The sequence below is a fragment of the Aplysia californica genome, unplaced genomic scaffold, assembly GCF_000002075.1.
Source record: "Aplysia californica isolate F4 #8 unplaced genomic scaffold, AplCal3.0 scaffold00422, whole genome shotgun sequence".
In the NCBI taxonomy this organism is placed as follows: Eukaryota; Metazoa; Mollusca; class Gastropoda; order Aplysiida; family Aplysiidae; genus Aplysia; species Aplysia californica.
The window spans coordinates 265,604-285,273 of record NW_004797692.1 but is presented as its reverse complement, the minus strand read 5'-3'; the positions used below and the strand labels follow the sequence as shown (position 1 = coordinate 285,273).

Below are 19,670 nucleotides of genomic sequence, written 5' to 3'. Positions count from 1 at the left end.
TCTGACATTTTTGGCTGTCTTGAGTTACTAAGACCATGAAGTCAGAAAGCAAATTTTCTATCTGCCCTGTAAAAAAGGTAAGAATTTTCGGAGGCGTTATTACGATATTCAAAGAATTGCATTCAAAAAGGCTTGATATAATATTATTATTGTGAGACTCAAAACTGTTGATGCCAAATTTCTCAAAACTGGGTATTGAGTAGCTAAAACTTTGTAATTCTAAGGTAGCGAACTGCAACTTGAATGGAGTTTTGTCACTATAAGACCAGAATAATAACGTTTTTTGAGCATCCTAGAAGAGAAATGTGTAACGGACCATGATTGCCGATGTACGATTCAGTTCTGGCTTCTCCTTCTAGTGTAGTGAAATAATAAAGGAAAGGGTACAACACACGAGGGGGGGGGGGGCTTATTATTCTACTGTCTGACCTTTAATATTGTTTTTTGTATCTGGGGACCCACTTCAATGGGTAATAATATGATGCTGTATGTCTCCAATCTTGGCTGCCGATACACTACCCTAGAATTACAAAGTTCTATCTCCTCAGTTTCTAGTTTTAAAGAAATTTGACGTAACAATTTTTTGAGTTTCGCAACATGTCAATCTTTTTAAAAAATCAATTCTTTGAATATTTTGATAAGGACTCCAATTTATCAGACAATTCTGATAGAGCAGAAAGAACATATTTGGTTACTGACCTCGTGGTCGTGGTAACTCCAAACGGCCAAAATGTCAGATACAACTTTGTAATTCTAAAGTAGCGACTGATCTCTTTCTTCCTTTGAATGAACGATAGGAAACATAATTATAGATTATATGAAAAACCACTGTTTTGGTGTCACTGGACGCAATAGAAAACTTTAGATAATTGTCCAATTTACTTTTATTTTAGAATAGGACAGGTGCAGAAGCAGATTTGTAGCGTGAACCAAAGATATTGAGTAATGCTTAGCGACAATTAAAACATTACATTTTAGATTGTTCTTTTTCTCATCACCCTTTGAAGGGCCATTTTAATTAAACGGGCTAAGAATTCAACTAAAGATAATTATTTTTTGGTCCACGCGGAGGCTGAATAGAACCTGCTTCTGGGGTGAGCGCTTCGCCTTCACAGGCTAAAAGACGAGATTTGAATATTTTGAGTGGGTGAGAAGGTTTTTTTGTCTGTGTTTTTAGATCGGCCACCTATATTTGTCTGCTTGGACGTTGTGTTCCTCTCGGCCATGTCTGGCCCTGAAAGGCAGGGTCAAAGCACCCCGCCTCCTTTTATGATCGAAATCGTGTTGATGGAAGCGTAAAACACAGACAGTTACATGTAACATTTATTCCATTGCCCCATCAGCAGAATTATTTATACTTTGGTAGAATAATTAGTATTTAATCTGAAAGTCTTAGTCATTGACCCCTATTGTGTCCTAAAGTAAAGTTGGTATTCGATAAGAATAGGCTTCGGCCGCTACCCGGGCAAAATTCAAAATTTCCTACCGATTGAATTAATGTTTGGTGTGTCCCGTGCGCTCATATGACCTTATGCAGTTGCGAGCGCCGTAAAATACTCACCCCCAAAAAAATTGGCATCTTTAATAATCACAACATTTATTGTACGTTGTCGTGTGAGTACCCCCACATCGTAGTCTGCCATGTAAAGACGTATTATTCTCTTTAAACGCTTTCATATTTCATATAATTGTTTTTGCAAGGTAAATTTTATGTGCTTTTGTGTGATTTCAGATAATGCTTTCCAGTCGAGGAAGGAGTGGGCAGATGTGGAGAAGAGAGAAAAAAATGTGAAAGGAGAGAGACAGATAGATAGAGAGAGAGAAAGAAAGAGAGAGTGAGTGAGAAATAAAGAAAGAGAGAGAATAAGCGAGAAAGAAAGATAGTGATAGAGAAAGAGAGAGAGCGAGAGAGAGAGAGAGAGAAAAAGAGAGAGAGAGAAAGAGAGAGAGAAAGAGAGAGAGAAAGAGAGAGAGAGAAAGAGAGAGAGAGAGAGAGAGAGAGAGAGAAAGAAAGAAAGAGAGAGAGTATAGCAAGCATACAAACATACAAACAAATAAACAGACAGAAAGACACACAGAACATAATGTGCTCCTGAGTGTTTATTTACTCAGACTATTCAACCATGCGACCGACCTCTGATAATGACCTGGACACATTTTGTTGTTGTTGTAAAGTCAATGCAGTGAGTCCTTGCCATTGGCCTCGTTCGTATGAAAAGTGACTGGCCGGCTACCGAGACGTAACTGTTAGACTAATTGCCCTTGCACTCTAAAGACGGGTTCAATTCACTCTAGTTCTCTTGTTTCATGTTTTGTATTGCTTTTTTAAAAATCCTGTTTTGGTTTGTTATTGCTATTGTTTTTCTTTATTCACTCGCGTCTCTCTTCCAAGATGTATTCCACGCAGATTGGATTGTGGTAGGTTCGATGGTAATAATAATAATAAATAATGATTGCATTTGTATAGCGCATATCCATGCTCAAGAGCATGCTCTATGCGCTTTACAACTATTATTACCCCAGCAGACCCTCTGAGAACACTCAGAAACATTCTCAGCTTCCGCGGAAACATACAGTGCAAGCTGCGGATTTCACGCGCTCAAACACTATCAAACTGACAAGATCTTTCACTGTCTATAGCCGGGTACCCATTTCCACCTGGGTGAAGTGAGGAAACTTTGTGCCAAGTGCCTTTACCAAGGACACAACGTCGGGCCCCTGACGGGATTCGAACCCACGACCTTACGGTTGCGAGTCCGAGAGCCTAACCACAAGGCCACCGACGCCAACAATGGTGGTATAGGAAGGTTATTCTTCATTCTTTTCTCTCTCTCTCTCTCTCTCTCTCTCTCTCTCTCTCTCTCTCTTCCTCCCCCTCTCTCTCTCTCTCTCTCTCTCTCTCTCTCTCTCTCTCTCTCTCTCTCTCTCTCTCTCTCTCCAATAGAAACAAGCCAAATGGATGAAACTTTACAAGACAATCCCCGTTCAGAACGCCGTTTTTAGTTTTCCACAAAACAAAGCAAAAGTTCCCAGTTCAATTTATTATGGCTGAAGGTCTTATTTAGTCTGCCACCTAAATTTCAGATTCAATCTTCAGGCTAGGGAGTTTTTATTTCTTCGAATATTGAAAGATGAGCTCATATTTCACCATAATCTTCCGGCAATCTCTAGGCCTTCTCACAGCCCTTCCCCAACCCAGAAGAAGGAAATAGAGAAAAAACAAAACCAAAAAACAAAACAAAACAAAACAAAACCCGTACAACATACAACGCAAATGTACACACACACACACACACACACACACACATACACACAAACAAACACACACACACACACACACACACACACACATGCACGCACACACAAACACACACATTTTCTTACTTAAAAAAGAGAAAGTGAACGAAGAAGGAAAAAATAGCTTTTCAGATGATGTGTGACTGCACTCACAAGAAGAAATAAGCAAACTCAAAACTGTAATCTGAAAAATAGACTTGGAGTAAAGAGGAAAAAGTAGGGGGGGGGGGTGTAATGAGGGACAGGGGGAGGAAAGACGCTTCAGTAATGGGAATTTGTTCTAATAAATAAACTACCTCCAAAATAAATCATGACGTATTCAGTAGTGCGATTATTGTCAACAAAAGAACAAAGTACCAAGTTGATATCTTGCCAAAAATTGAAGAAATACGCTAACTTTCCTGAAGGAGGAGTGCCTTTAAAGAATAAATCTGTGGCACGCGCCCCGATCTAATAACAAGAAACTTCCTCACCCTGAAGACTGGCATTTCAGTGTTCACAGCGGGGCGAGAGTGCGTGAGCGAGTGGCACGCAGCCAGCCCATGGGTGCGCGTGAATGGCGCGCTGATGAACGTGGGGGCTGCACTGGTGGAAAACTAGCCATGCGGTAGTTTGCGAAACTGGCCGTTGATTATGGAGTAACTGTGCTTTGGAATTACAAGACTTATCCGCCCAGCTGGTCCTTCATCTTCACCCTCAAATTATGTCATCGCGCTGGTTACGGATGCTGCTTTCCAAACTCTTCCAATCTGTTAATGGTGAAAGGAAACGTCCTGAGAAATGTTGTGTTGGTGGTCTAACGACCTGTGTACCAGGACGTAATTTCTGAATTCGAGTGGCCATACACATGCGTGAGTTGAATTGAGACAATTGTAAGCTATGATTGTACGCTAATTAAATGTCATAATATTTTATTTACAACATTTGGAGGATGAATCTCTTAAAAATAATAAACCAAAAAAGAAAACAACCACCAAATACCCACAAAGATTTCAAGAAACAGATTGAATTTGTTAATGACTATCACATGTGAGCGTTTATTTCGTATCGCAATAATAATATGACAACTTCCAACCTTTGCCGCCTTCAAATTGCTAATCCTGAGAAAAAGCAAGAGTTGAATTCTGAAATTAAAAGGGTAGTCTTTCTTCGTCTTTTCACTGAGTTTTTATATAGAGCTACTGCGCGGATATTTTTTTCTTTTCTTTTCTCTATCTAGGGAACAGCAAAGTATGTAGATTTCTAGGGCCAAGTTAAAAGATATATTAAGCATTTACACGAAACCACACTGTACTCAGACATCAGCCAAAAACTATGCTTTTATTTGAAGTCCTTTATGTAAAGTCTTGAATAATTCAAAGTTTCTTTGGAGCAATTCAATGATTAGCATTCACTTCCAAAATCTTTCGGAATTTAGCAGCTGAAGATACATTAGTATTCTATTTTGTGCTTATAACGAAGATAGGCTACATGATACATTCAACTATCTTTTCAATAACTAGTAAGGATGAAAGGTGATTCAGTCTGTTACTCTAAGTTCAAGCCCATTGACACAGTTACGGCGATTTAGTGCTGCTTAAAAGCAAGACAAAAGAAAAAGAAAAGAGAGATAGTAGATAAGTAGCTTCGGACCTACTAGTAAAGCAACCAAAGCATCATCAATGACATCTCACCCACTTCCATTTTTCGAAGGTCTCAACCCTAAACCCTAAACTTTCAGCAACCATGCCCTGTTGAAAAGAACTTTGGTTGTGCTACTTTAATTTCACATCGACATGCTGCACAAGAGTTTGCGTGACGTGCCCTGTAGGCAACAAGTAAAATTTAAACATATTGATACTTTTGCGATAGAGACAATAATTTTAAAAATAATTTCTCCGCTCAGAGAATTATATTATTTATGCTAATTCATAGAGATTGACTTTAGCACATAAGAGAGACTATTGGACTGGCATGGGCTGACCTGGATCGACCACATTTCTTTGGTTAGTTGGATTTCTTTATAAGTTGTGTTTACATGCATGCGTACGTGCGTGTATGCGTGCGTGCGTGTGTTTGTGTGCGTGCGCGCGCGCGCGCGCGTGTGTGTGTGTGTTTGTGTGAGCGCGCTTGCTTTGATTAGGTAAGCAGCCTGATGACAGCCACAGGTAGCCGACTGTTCGTGCCAGCAGTCAGTTCTGGAGTGCAATGTATAATCGCCATGCAGATATTATGCCCCCCCCCCCGGCCGCACCCGCTTTGTCTGTGCGTTTCATTCCCTCTAACTCTATACCCAGGTGGACCATTATCATATTCCCAGCCAGGGTCTAGGGCCTGAGTACGAATCAGCACAAAACTTGAGCAAAACTGCTTTAAAAGGATCGGATGATTAAAAAAATAAAGACCACCGTGATGTTAGCAACTATGGGAACATTCATGTACTAAAATGGGTAGGTTTTTATTGCTTTGGAAGACATTATGGCATGTTTTGTGTAAGATAACCCAAACGCAATGAAGAATGTGAATGTAGAGCAGTATTGAGGGCTTTCGTGCGTATTGAGCACACCTGCGTGAGTATAAACAAACAAGCGTTGCTTATGCGAAAAGAGTTAGAAGTAAGCGTTAAAGAGGGGGCGCGTGAGGGGTATGTGTGTGGGCAAGCCTTGAACAGTCTGTTATTATGATAAAATGCTTTGCTTCCCCACGTGCAGACATGTGTGTGTAAATTAGTGTGCTGCCCACCAAGAGAGTCGCGATAGCCCCGCCGTTAGGGTGCCACCTGTACACCACAACTCCAAGGACGTACAGTTGCCATCCCTTCTCTATGCTTACTCACTTATTTCTCAACTCCCTCTTCAAGCATATCTGTCCGTCGAGGATGGGAACCAAGCAGAAAATCCCATTCCTAGGATTCTGTAACAAGCATCAGAATGATCCAATTGTGTCTTATTATGGGCTCCAAACTCGTATCAAAATGTGATCCATTGTCATAGAAATTGCAAATATTGCACAACCAGATCACACAATTTAGATCATTTAGCGGGCAGGCTGCTATGAATCTGGCTCTTCATTCCGGCTCTCGGGTTAACCCGAGCTGAGATAGATAAAATGTCCCAGTAGACGGATGAAGATACCTGATCAAAGAATTTCCCACACGCCAATCAAATTCACGGCTGCAGTTTGCGAAGAAAAGCTTAACCTTTAGACAACAGAATGCAATACGGGATTCGTTTTCATTGTGAAAAATGATGAGTGCATAAAGCCATTGTGGGAAGGTCGTTTTTTTGTGTGTTGTTTTGGTAAGTGTCGTACAACGCTCGCAACTGCATATGAGTACGTTGGACACATTACACATTTTCAGTTGGTAGGAAATTTTGAATTTTTGCCCGGGTGGAGACCGAAGCCTACTATTATCGATTTTGGAGCCAAAGGAGGTGAGGGGTGGAAGGTCGATTTATTAGGAACTTTCTCTTTGTTTTCTTTTGTTTTTTTCATGACCACAAGGTAACAACACAAATACTAAACACACCGGCGCCTGCCGTGTAACAATCAGACTCTTCAATGTTACACGCACAAAAATGGGAATTACATTCTGGTGTGGGAAACGGTTTTTTTTTGGTGGAGTAACTCCATCTGACCGAAGAGATAGTATATAACAAATAGCCCGAGCGGGTAGTTGGTGGGAGGTCGACGGTTTATCTGGTGTGGTTTGCTCCTTCTTTCCTATCAAACGTCTATGGGCTTGTTCTCTCCTCTTACTTTGTTTTGTTTCTTTCTCTCTTGTAAAACCTCTAATCTTCGGCACTTATATGACCTTATTGGGTGGCAAGTGCAGTAAAACCCGACCTAAATAATAAAACCCAAAACTAAAATAAGCCCGGATTGGCCTTAACAAGAAGGCTCAAAGTAGCCCCTCCCTCCTGATAACCTAAATTGTGACTTCGGGGACGTAAAAAACTTGCACTTACACCTGAGCACGCAGCGGCGCTGTTCAAAGGCGGCACCCCTGGGAGCCCCTAGTCCCAGACAAGAACCCACTGCTACAGGAAATATCCCACGAAAGACGAGGACAGTGTGGATCCAACTCGAATCATCTTACGTTGATCAACGCCATGATAATTTTTAACTACCTCACAAATTTGAGCTTGTGTTTTTAAGAATTTACTGACCAGAAAGTACTTTTCTAGAAGTTCACGTTAGGTTAAGTCTTTAAGCTAGCAAATAGTGTAATTACAGTTTCTTTTAATATAGAAAAAAATCTGCCTGACCGTACTCGTAATGATCAGCCAAATCTGTAAATTATTGGTTTCATATTTTGCACTTCGATAATAAAGGGCTATTTCTAGCATGCGTTGTCAAAGAACTAACAAAGATCTGGATGCCCTTTTGCGTATATAAACAGACAGACACAGAGGAAGTAAACTGCACAAGTAAGCTACTCGTTCTCTCTCTTCGAAATCCTGACTTTCTTGACATGCCCCAAGGGAGACACATATCCAAAGATCTACGAGTGTTTGCGTTTTTTAATGTAATAGTGTCGTTTCATTTTTATATTCGCGTACATAAGAGGAAATAGAATACTTTTTCTTTGAAACACACGTTTTACCATTTTTAAACGCCCATTGACCAACGTCAGAGGTGCAGTGTTTAGAATCTTGGCCTTCGAAAACGAAAGACGTGAGTTCCGTTCCCGACTGGGGAGGTTTGGGGTCGAGTATCACTTTCCGTTAGCTGGAATACTGTAACCTACTCAGCCCGTTTTGGCTCTAAATTTTCTGGGTCGAGAATGATTTTAAATAGTTTGCATCGACGGGGGAGTAAACAACAGTATAATTAACACAGTCCCACACCTGGGTGAGCGGTTTCTTCAAGTGCAAAGTCGGTGTATGAAAAGAGAAATTCTGCAGGTCAGGAAGGCCTGCTCAGGGGAGACCCCCTCCATGACAGCGAACTTATTATAGCCATTAGGTCCTGCGGCGAGTGTCTATGGCGTTCAGGGTGCGGCATCTATTTCAATCAGCAGTAAAAGCTAGTCTGGAGAAGTGACGTAGTTGTTTACGAGATCCTCCTGTCCTGGAGGCTTCAAGGTAAAATCCAAGAAAACGTCAATTTTTTTCCCTCTTTGAAAATGCGTCATAAAATATGAAACGTTTTTTCTTCTGTCAACACACCGTTCTATCTATGGATTACGTTCTTTACTTACAGCAGAAAATGTATAGAATGGCTTCAGTTGGGCCAAATGTCCTTTTATTTACTTTACTTTTACTTTTTCATCCTCTGTTGGCGTCAAGCGTCAAGGGGAGATGCAGCCTTATATGGCAGGCCAGCTCCGCAGCTCTTTCAGTTGTGAGGCATTTCATTTCGCAAGCAGGGATTTTGCTTTCATGGGTTTTGCTTAAGGTCCAGGTCTGGCACTGATAACATAATGTTGGTATGAATATTGAGGTGACAAGCTGTCTCTTTGTGTCCATGGAGATGTTTGAATGAGATAGAAGGGGTGCGGGCTGGTAGGTGACAGCGTTGGCATTTTGAGTTCGCATTTCTATTTCTCTGTCTATGGACCCGTTTTCAGAAAAAGTGCTGCCAAGATATTTAAACTCCTTCACCTGTTTCAGTTGTTTACTATTGACATGGATGCTCAGGGGACTATGGTTTCGGCTGACTATCAAAACTTTTGTTTTTGATGTGCTTATTTTCATTTGAATTTCTCACAAGTGTTGTTGAGTTCAGTAGTATGATTTTGGAGGCTTTGTTGGTTATGATGAATAAGACATTAGTCGTCTGCGAACAGAAATTCATTTACGCTTTCTGGGCTTTGGTTTGGTTCTTGTGTTATTGTGTCCATATATATATTATAAACAGGAGGGGAGATAGAATGCATCCGTATCGTACTCCAGATCTTACTTTGAACCAGTCTGTATTGCCTTCCTTCGTTCTTACCGAGATTCTGCTGTTGGTATATAGAGCTCTGACATTAAATGTCTCTTTAAACATACAAAAGCAAAGTTTATATCTGCAAATAAGTCTTTAAACGGAGGCGTGAAGAAATAACCCAGTTTTACTAGCCCCCCCCCCCCAAACATCGATGTCCCTGCGGGTGTTTCACTTGTGTTCAAGACGTCCCACTGTATATGTCCCAATGATAATAACCGTTGTGAAAATATTATGCACTTTATCCTTATTAATTTAACATATGTGAAGAGTATGTAACTCAAAAACTTATATCCAATTATTCACTATTGCTCATTGCCGTTCGTGCACTGTACTCACTAAGGTGCACTGGTCTATCGTTTTGTCTGACGATGTCATTCACGTAGTTTCAACATTTTGTAAAAATAAATATGAAAAAATGTGGGTAACTTTGAAAACAAAAATTTCACACGTGAGATTGGACTCCTTTCAAATTGTTCGTTACTTCAAAAGGTTCTCTCTTTATTGATTCACTACGCTTCGGCTGAATGGATGAAAAAGAAATCAAATTATTGAAACGCTACAGGTGGGCACTCCGATTTTATCATTCACGAGCAGGTTCAACGTGAGCAGACACATTGTAAATGCGACACAAGATCGCTAGGTAACAATAGGCTTCCAAATGACAGACTCAAAACGAGCAGGACGCTGTAAGAGAAAACCGAGAAAATCGTCCGCATGCAACAGTCGAGAATTCGAGTTCAAACGGCAACACAGACCCAACATGAGTCGAGCAGAGTTAGAAATGATAATCCGGTCTTTGTCCTGACTGTTCTTTGTCGTTTGAAAACGGCGATACATGACGCTACGTGTCTAGTTTATCGCATAAAACTGAAACCCTTTCACGTCCTCCACAGACTTCACTGGGCACAGTACAGCATAGCTTGGAAGGCCACGTTGTATTTGAAATAAGTACATTTTTTCAGATGAGTCCCAATTTCAACTGGTACGGCACGATGGATGGGCAAAAGACTACAGAAAACCCAACCAACGGTAAAACTCAGCTTGTATCAGACAAGCAAATAATTTGTTGGAGGTAGCGTCATTGTGCGGGTTGGAATCAGCAGTGCTGGCAAGACTGCACTTGCGTCTGTTCGTGGGAATCTAACTGCTCAACGCTACATCAACCAAATTCTCGAGCTTTATTTTGTACCTGTCTTTCAAACAAATCCCAAGGACACACATCCGTGAATAATAATACACTAGCGCATAAAGCTGCTGTGACAGATCAATGTCTCACAGCTAACGACATTCTTACCCTGCACCCATGGTCAGCCCAGTCACAAATTTCACCCCAATTGAGCACAAATTGCGCAATCTAAAGCAAGGGCTCAATTGGCGTGAGATTTGTGACTGGGCTGTGATTAGAGTTGTTACAAGAGAGTAACAAAACAAAAAAGAAAGAGGAGAGATCAGGACGATAGATGTTTGATAAGAAAGAAGGAGCAAACCACACCAGAGCACCGACCAACCACACACATGCATGTTTTGAGATTAATTTTAATTAAACAACAACAACAACTACATCAACAACAACAACAACAACAACAACAACAACAACAACAACAACAACACAGACGCAAAGACATACACACAAAAAACACACACACACATTCATACACAGACTCAACTTCCATACCCACATCTAAAAACTACTGGTGGAGAACGTGGTAAAAATAAGTATCTTGAGACTTTTGTTGAACAGTAACAGCAAACTGTTTTGTGAAAGTGCGGTCAGCTTCTTCGTCGTCTTCTTGGTTGTTTCTTTGGTCCATGGCCCTTGCAATTCATGGACTGTGGGTGAACTGCAGCTCTTCAACAAAAAACCGAAGTCACTTGAGTGAGTACTTTTCGATGCTTTTCATTGGGTCAGCCGGGGCTGAGAGTGATAAAACACCCCAACAGCAGAAATACCAAAAACACTCATAAATATTAATTCTTTCTGTTCGAGAATGAAACTCGGTCGGGTCTCCTGTTTGCGTCAGCGAAGCGTCCAACAGCAATAAATAACACACACTCACACACACACACACACACACATACACACACACACACACACACACACACACACACACACACACACACACACACACACACACACACACACACAAGCACATATGTATATATAATATATTATATACATAATATACATGTATATATATAATATATATATTATATATATTTATATATTTTATATATTATAAGGTCAAGACATGACGAGTAAATACTGAGAACGTATCCCAAACGTTCACACAATAAGTGACAATGTTGTATCCTAGTACACCCTGGGCTGCAATTACTTACTGCCAATATTGCAATTCAATATAGGCGGACGATAACTGTAAATCAATTGTTTTTGTAAGCACCAGTCGTTCAGGTTGTATCTACATATCCACAAAAGGGTTTTTCTCTAGAGGCTAGTTTTGTGCTATAATTTACTAGGTTTTATTTGTTGATTAAGTGCGTTGTATTCTGAATGTTCCGCTTCCTCTTCCTTTTTTTTCCAATGACGCATAACTAATTTGTCCTTTATTGATGTAATTTATCCGCGCGTCATTTCTTTTTCTATAGCCTGTTTGTCTTCATCTCTTCCAAATTACGTTAATCGGGCAAACTCTTTTTTGTCTTTTCTAGAATGCCACGTAATACTTTCCTGAGGTCGTTTGCGCAATCAAGGCCCACGACTTGTTCCCCGCTTCTCTTTTGTTCGTAGGTTTGTCTTCATTATTAGAAAATCTCCACAATATTACCACTCTGAACCGCGCACACAGGCACAGAAAGACACACATAAACACACATACTCACACATACACGCACACACAAATTATATGCGCACACACACGCACACAGGTTTATGCACTTACATACATACATCTGTGCCTATATATATATATATATATATATATACATACAAATACACACACAGACACACTCACACACACATACACACAGACACTCACTCATACACACACACACACACACGCGCACACACAGTATTATATTCACGCATTCTTGCGAGTGCCAAATCGGGAAAGCTTTGTCCAGTCCGAGGGCATTCAGAATTTGCTTGGACTTTTTCGTACACTGAAACATTTTCTTGTAATTTTGAAGTTTTGCTTTGTGATTTTGGGAGCAGGCAGAGGTTTAGGCTCATGTTTAACCCTCAAAATAATTTCTACAAATAATTGAGAAAAACAGTGAATGTCAATATTAATATTAATCTCAAAGACAGCAAAAATATGCATCAGCTGTGGAGGTTTTTGAACCCACACCTTTTGACACTTACCACTTGCTCAACTCAGTTTTGTTTACCATGTGTTGTTTCTGAATTGTCTCCGCTCAGTTCTCTATCTCGAAAAAAAAGGAAAAAAAAAAAGAAAAAAAAAGAAAGAAACATTTGTAGTCTTCTTTTCTCTTCCGTCTACATCATATTTTTAATTAAACATATTTTTTTTTAATCTATGGAAACCTTAACATAATATTTTTTCAAAAATGTCCAGAGCCGGTAATATGTTTTCGGTTGATGAAATATTCACAAGCGCATTCATCAGCTGCTACATTTTATTTAATTCCGTCCCATGGAACAAGCAAACATGTGGTTGGGTTTCACATAATTTTATTTTTTTTCCACTTTCTTTTCGTTTAAAAAAATCATATGCGTTTTCTCCCGGAGCTTTTTCTAGGTCAAACATTTTAGAAATATCTCGCGAAGTGTTAAAATTGTTTTTCTTCAAATAGTAAGTGGGGCTCTCGTGGCCTATAGGTTAAGGTGTTCGCCTCTCATTCAAAGGTTCCATGTTCGAATCCGAGTAGAGACGGAAACATTCTCTTTTCTAAAATGTTCTCCTTTCCCCCTCTTTCCTGCTCTCTAGCAAAGCTCTGTGGTCTGCTTTCGTCTCCATTTTCTGCCCCCAACACCTCACCTCCTTTGCCCCCTCCTCTGGGCTCCCGACTCTTTCTACAACCTTTCCGCTGCTTCTCCTTGGCTCCTTCTTACTGCTGTCTTTCAGCCACACCCTTGATCTTCTTGTAGGAAAGATCAACACCTAGCCTTCTCGGACAAGGGGGGAAAATCTTGGGGGGCCTGTGTGCAAGTGGCGCACTTTAAAGATCCTTTGGTGGTCCAGAATAGATAAGAGTAGGCTTCCGCGCGCTCATATGATCTTATGCAGTTGCGAGCACCGTAAAACACTTACCAAAAAAATTAAAAATAAATAGTATATCCAATAAACTTGCTGCAGCATTTTTTTTTTACTTAGCTGTTGAATAAACCCTTGCTTTCTCTTCTCTATTTTTCATACGTTTATTCTTCCGAGTAATAGTAACATTGTACCTATGATAGATATTAAAAACACATACAATGCATAATACGATCATTTATTTGCACACATACACACACACCCACACACACACACTCGGGCGCGAGCGCACGCATAAATACACACTCAAACATGCATACACACACGCATGCACACACAAACTCTTGCGAACGCATATGCACACATTCTCATTCTCTATCTCTCATTCAGACATGCCCGCACACACACACACACACACACACACACACACACACACACACACACACACACACACACATACACACACTGCACACATCAAAGACTAACAGTGTTTGTATCAAGCGAAACAAATTAAATTTCCCCAACGGTATTTTGAATCCGATACCAAAATTATCCTAAAGTAGCAAGGAGAAAAGAATCTGGGCTCTACACTGCACTCTCTACAGAACACAGAAGCGTGTTGAGTAAAGATTGCGTAGTTGCACTCAGGTTTATGAATAATTCATACATTTGTACATGTATTCCGTGCATTACATCAATATTTCTATTTCGTCTATCGTGGCAACTTAAAGCTTGTCTTCCTGTTTTGTTATACCAGGCGCAGTTGAGATGAAAGGTCATTATTAGTGATTAGTTCATTCTTTCATAATTTATCCACAAGTAATATAATTGTTGTCAATTAATCATATAAGGCCTTCTGCCCTAACAATAAAACGTGCATTGTTAATTTTATCAAGGAGTGGAAAGAGATAGGATGGAAAACATCAATACAAACATGCAACCACAAAAAGGAGAAAATGGACATTATTATTTAGGATATTATTTGACAATGCCACAGACAAGATAGCCCTATTCAGAATGGTCTTCTTCTTCTATCCCGTGGTTGGGCCAACCGTGGGTGCACCACTGCATCTGAAAACCAGCTCTCGCCATCTATTTTTGTCCTCTGTAGTATAGTGTCTGAGCTGTTTGTCATTCTCATGTGGTGTGTCTTGGGCGGTGCTCATCCCTCTCCAAGTTGTTAACCGTAGGCCGAATGGTACTAGACATCTAGATACTAAATGAAAAAAAAGAAGAGAGAGACCAATTGGCAGCTACAGAGGTACTATCAGAGGTGAGGTAAACACCCAGGAGCTGGATATGACAAAATGTGGGGAAATGGCCAGGGTAAGACAAACGTAAAAAGCAACATCTCTCTGTCTGTCTCTCTCTCTCTCTCTCTCTCTCTCTCTCTCTCTCTCTCTCTCTCTCTCTCTCTCTCTCTCTCTCTCTCTTGTATACCAGACAGTACAGGGGAAGAGTTTGTTTTAGTAAGGTTTTATGGCGTCTAAACGGGGAAGCCTGCGTCGAAGAACTGTCAGGGTTGGGCAGTGAAGGAGAAGATGTTCAACGGTCTCCTCGTGGTAGTCACAGTGTCTGCAATGGGGTTCCCACGTGGGGCTAATTCTATTATGTGCTTGTTGGTGTGTATGTGTCCTGTGCGTGCTCTGAAGATCAAAGTATGATCAGCTCGACATAAGAGATTCGATGGGTCTTTGGGGTTGGGTTTGTCCATGTACCCGAAGAGCGATCTTCCTGTTTCTGCGTTGGCCCATCTGTTTAGCCACTCGTCTCTGCTTTTGGCTTGGATGATCCCTCTGCAGGCCTGTAAAGAGGCGGCTGTGTCTGTCTGGGGCAGGCTTGCTCCAGTCTTTGATAGCTGGTCTTCAGTCTCATTACCTGGTACTCCAGAATGGCCAGGCACCCACTGCAGTGTAACCTGGACGCCATAGGTAGTGCCCATCTGTTCTACAAGGCTGAGAATGGTTCCGTCTCCTCCCTCGACGGCTTGGAGTACTGACATTGAGTCAGAGAAGACAACAACATTCCATGGTGTTACTGCGCCTTCAAAAATGTCTTGGTGATCTGCTCCAGGGTCTTTATTATGGCAACTCTCTCTGCGTCATAGAGCTGTATGTTCCACATGGGCCAAATAGTTGCCTGCCAATAAGGAGGTTCGCTGCTGATGTTGGTGATTCGTTCTCTGTTCTCGGATGGGTCAAACTCCTGAAGTAGTTTTGTTGCTTCTCGCATGAAGGAGGTCAGGTCTTCTGGATGCGTGTTCTTGGTTCCCACTCATCTGTCATTTTTCCGTTTTCGTTCGTGTCTTCTAGCCGCACAAATCTTTCTTAGGTTTCGAGTGTAGCACTCTTTCTTCTGAGGTCCAGTGGTTCTATTGGTGTGGATTTCGCAGGCGCTTGTAGGCGTGGTCTTCATCGCACCAGAAACAAATCTTAGTGCTTGGTTCTGTACTCTGTCAAGCTGTGCCAAAGAGTTTTGGCTGGCTATGGATATTAGTGGTAGGGAGTAGTCAATCACAGATCTGACATACCCTATATAAAGTTGTCGGAGGGTTGCTTTGTCAGCTCCCTAGTTGAGTGATGAAAGGTGTTTCATAAGGTTTAGTCTGGAGGTGGCTTTCTTGGTCAGCTCCCCTATGTGCTCTTTGAGAGACAGCTTTCGGTCCAGTTGTACACCAAAGTACTTGGGATAGTCCTCGTGTTTGATGTTGGTTCCATTGATCTTAAGGTTTACCGGACCTGCTGTAACCTTGTTTTTGAGGCTGAAGAGTCCTAAAACAGTCTTGTCTGTGTTGATCTCCATCTTCCATAGCTGGCAGTAGGACGAGATATTAGTCAGGTCCTTACTCTGCTCATTTTTCTTGCCTCAACAGCACAGAGTCTGCTTCCTCTATCAAGGCACCCCGGAAATAGCAGTCCACAAGAGAGTGAGAAACAAACAAAATAAGTAGAGAAAAATGACGATAGTAAAGATGAGGAAAGAAAAAGCAGCAGTTCCCCCGAAATTCTTCCGGCACAGTATGAGCATGACACTGATAAATCAGACAATTCACAAATCTACTGTGCATAAGGACATATTAATATCCCCACTTTGGGAATGGCCTAGAGACACTTCAGTCAGTAACACTGCCCTGGGGGGGGGGGGGGGGGGTGGAAGTACATATAGCATGAAACAGCCAGTGGTATCTACCATGCCCCTTTTGTTATGAAGTTATCTAAAATCTTTACTAACATTTTTCATATTCATGACATTAAATTTTCTGTCTAGAAGCCTTTGCTTCCCTAAAATTGGAATATTATCATTTTTTCCATGCCCGTTTTCTCAATTTCTTTTCACAAAACCTCTTTTGTTGTGGACCTAGGTACTCCAAGAACCCCCCCACCCTTAAATAAAAACATTAAAAAACCACACAAACAAACACAAAAACACGCACACACACAAATAAGCATACAAACATATACACACACATGCACACATAATACGATATTTTGTTATTAAAATGTTTACTTATAAATACGTTTCAAGTATATACGTACGTGCATTTTTATGGTGTTAATTATGTTTGCTTCACAACGCTGCTACATCTACGACAATATTATGAGTCCTGTAACAAACACAGGTCTGAGGTTACTGTGTAAATGTAGGACTCCGAAGCTCCACCCAAACCAACAAAAAACATGTTTGGAAATGGCCGCGGCAGGTTTACTCATAGCGTCAGTTCAAATAATGACATTCTTTTGGATTGGGGGAGGGGGGAGGGGCGTCTGTGAAAAAAATCTATTACTCTTTTGTCTGTCATGTTGACGGGTGCGAAGCAGGGATACAGAATCATATTATAGTGTTCATCTATTTTGTAATTTGTCAGCCTTTCAACTCATGTGTGTATGAGCCTACGTTACACTTTTTCTTTGTGCCTGTGTTTTGTACCCTTACTCGACTCACATTAATTGTTTTTCCGATACGCTGTTCTCTCTCTCTCTCTCTCTCTCTCTCTCTCTCTCTCTCTCTCTCTCTCTCTCTCTCTCTCTTACTTTATATCTACCCACCTTTTCTGTTCGTCGGCGAGTTTGTTTTTCCCCAAGTAGTTTCCGGAAATGTTTGTGGAACAAAGCTCTTATACTTAGGAGTACCTTGTAAAACCTGGCCTCAACGTTTACTCCCCCCTTTTCACAGCCAAATGACCCCCCCCCCCAAAAAAAAAAAGAAAAAAAAAGAAAAAAATTCCAGTAAACATTAGAACCATGAGCTCTGCTAATTACACTCACCTTGTCAATACTTGATCATCATAATGTAAACTTTCGGGTCGTTAGCTACTTTCTGACGTAATTGCGACAGTTAAGTGCTATCTCATAGACCTCTAAAGCTCATTTTCCCCGTTTTGACGCAAATCAATGTGAAAGCACTGAATTGCAATTTAAGGTAGTTTAAAGTAAAGCTGAGAATTTACGGACCTGACATCAACCGTGATAATATTATCAATTTTCTCAATGGGAAAACTTGCAAAAGACTCGACCAATGTAACCCAAAAATCTTTGTAGACGAACATTGGAATTAGTAGCAGATTGCTTTCAGCTTTCGGTTGATTCCGAGTGCAGCAGGATGCATTCAATTTTATGCATTTGTTTTTTTTCAGTTTTTTTGTTGTTGTATAAACACGATTTGTGAATGGCAAATATTTTAATTTCTGCTTTGTGTATGCTGACTTGTCGCTGTTTAAATGTGAGGCAGTGGGGTGGAATCAGGTTCTCGTCAAAATAATCAAAATGAAGAAACTTGCATTTTTCCGCAGGTTTGTGAATTGTTATCAACTTTTTGTTTTTTGGCTCAACACCTTTCATGCCCATTAAAAACTCATTTCTGTGTGGATTTTTCTGAAAAACGTAGATAAAAGGCACAGAAAAATGTAAATTTTCAGTTACCATGGACTCTTAAGCTAAGGAAATAACTAAACTTTGGCGGCCATTTTCTCACTAATTTTACCGCTGAAAACAGGTGACCCCCACCTCCTTCTTTCACAAATATCTCGACTTATATTCAAGATAAATGGATATTTTTTTCAACCAAATAAACACAGGTGAACAAGCTTTAAGATGATACCTATAACTCTACATGCCCAAAAATTGACGAGAGCCTGATTCCGCCACGCTGCCTCACAAATATGCTTTTAAAGTTTAATCTTTCTTTATGCAGCTTATGCTATCATGAATGAGATTTCACATAATTTCCCAAACATCATGTTTAAAATTCGAGTTAAGAGCGTTGATTTGTCGTTATTGAATCAGCATAAAATTGAGAATGACCCCCCCCCCCCTTTCCAGAAGAAAACAAAACTAAAACCGACCAAAAAAATTCCCAACAATCCCAAACGAGCAATAACATCTGAGCTTCATTAGTGTTAAACGATAGCAGGAAGCGTTCAATTCGCTAGTATTTGCAACCAACCGCAGGTAAGGGAAAATGATTTCTTGTAGAATAATAGTTTTTGATTTGTAAAAGTTCAATATTGCTTGAGGAAACAGAATATAAAACAAGGATATGGTTACTTCCCGAACGAAGTAACAATACCAAAAACCATCCCCGCCCCACCCACACACCAGTTCCATTTCGTAGAATCTGCTTCACAAACAGCAAAGTTTGCTGATAACGTCAACACTTTTTTTAAAAAAAGTAACTCGAGCAATTAAAATGAATATTGACCAAAATGTTGCAACCAAGCGACCAGAAACTAAAACTCTCAGAGGAAAAAGAAGAATATTATAATTAATTAGAAATGCCTTGTAACGCATTCGTTCTACTGGCAAGAAAGAGTTCTTTATAGCGTGTTTCCACCGCTACGATTAAGTACGTTTCTCACAAAATTCATTATATAAGTCATAGGAAGAAAAGGAATGTTTCCAACTAGAAGAAGAGCCCAATGCGAACGTAGTGTTTTTATATTTGCTTGTTGTTGTGGGTTTTTTTTCTTTCTCTTCTAAATAACGTTATGAAGCAAAATAGACCAACCATTTTCATTGTTCAATAAAAGCCTCTCTACTTCTGATAAACTATAAAAGAAAATTATTATGTCTGCTCCTTTTCAGAGGGGAATGTCTCGGACAGAGTGGTATGCCTCTGGTCTGGGAAACTAAAAAAAATGTCTGGTTACTTAATATTTACTTTGGGTTTTTATGGTAATTTCTCAGGAAACTTTTCAAAAGCATGACAGACTATAATGTGGGAAGAGAGAGAGAAAGTGAGAGAGAGAGAGAGAGAGAGAGAGAGAGAGAGAGAGAGAGAGAGAGAGAG

At 40.4% G+C, this 19,670-nt stretch overlaps 2 protein-coding genes across 2 annotated transcripts in view; both read left to right on the top strand.

Moving 5' to 3' along the window:
* Positions 1 to 1,877: 1,877 nt before the first annotated feature.
* Positions 1,878 to 10,809, top strand: LOC106012592 (putative uncharacterized protein DDB_G0271982; the record flags this gene model as incomplete). Its single annotated transcript, XM_013085969.1, has 2 exons — positions 1,878 to 2,015; positions 10,747 to 10,809. Coding segments are annotated over 2 exons (201 nt in total), but the record flags the coding sequence as incomplete, so codon positions are not given.
* The window catches only part of LOC118478212 (guanylate cyclase 2D-like), a 78,426-nt gene continuing 62,102 nt past the window's right edge, over positions 3,347 to 19,670 (top strand). The window contains exon 1 of the mRNA XM_035971353.1: positions 3,347 to 4,148. The gene's annotated coding sequence lies outside the window, so the exon portion shown is untranslated. The remainder of the gene's footprint in view (positions 4,149 to 19,670) is intronic.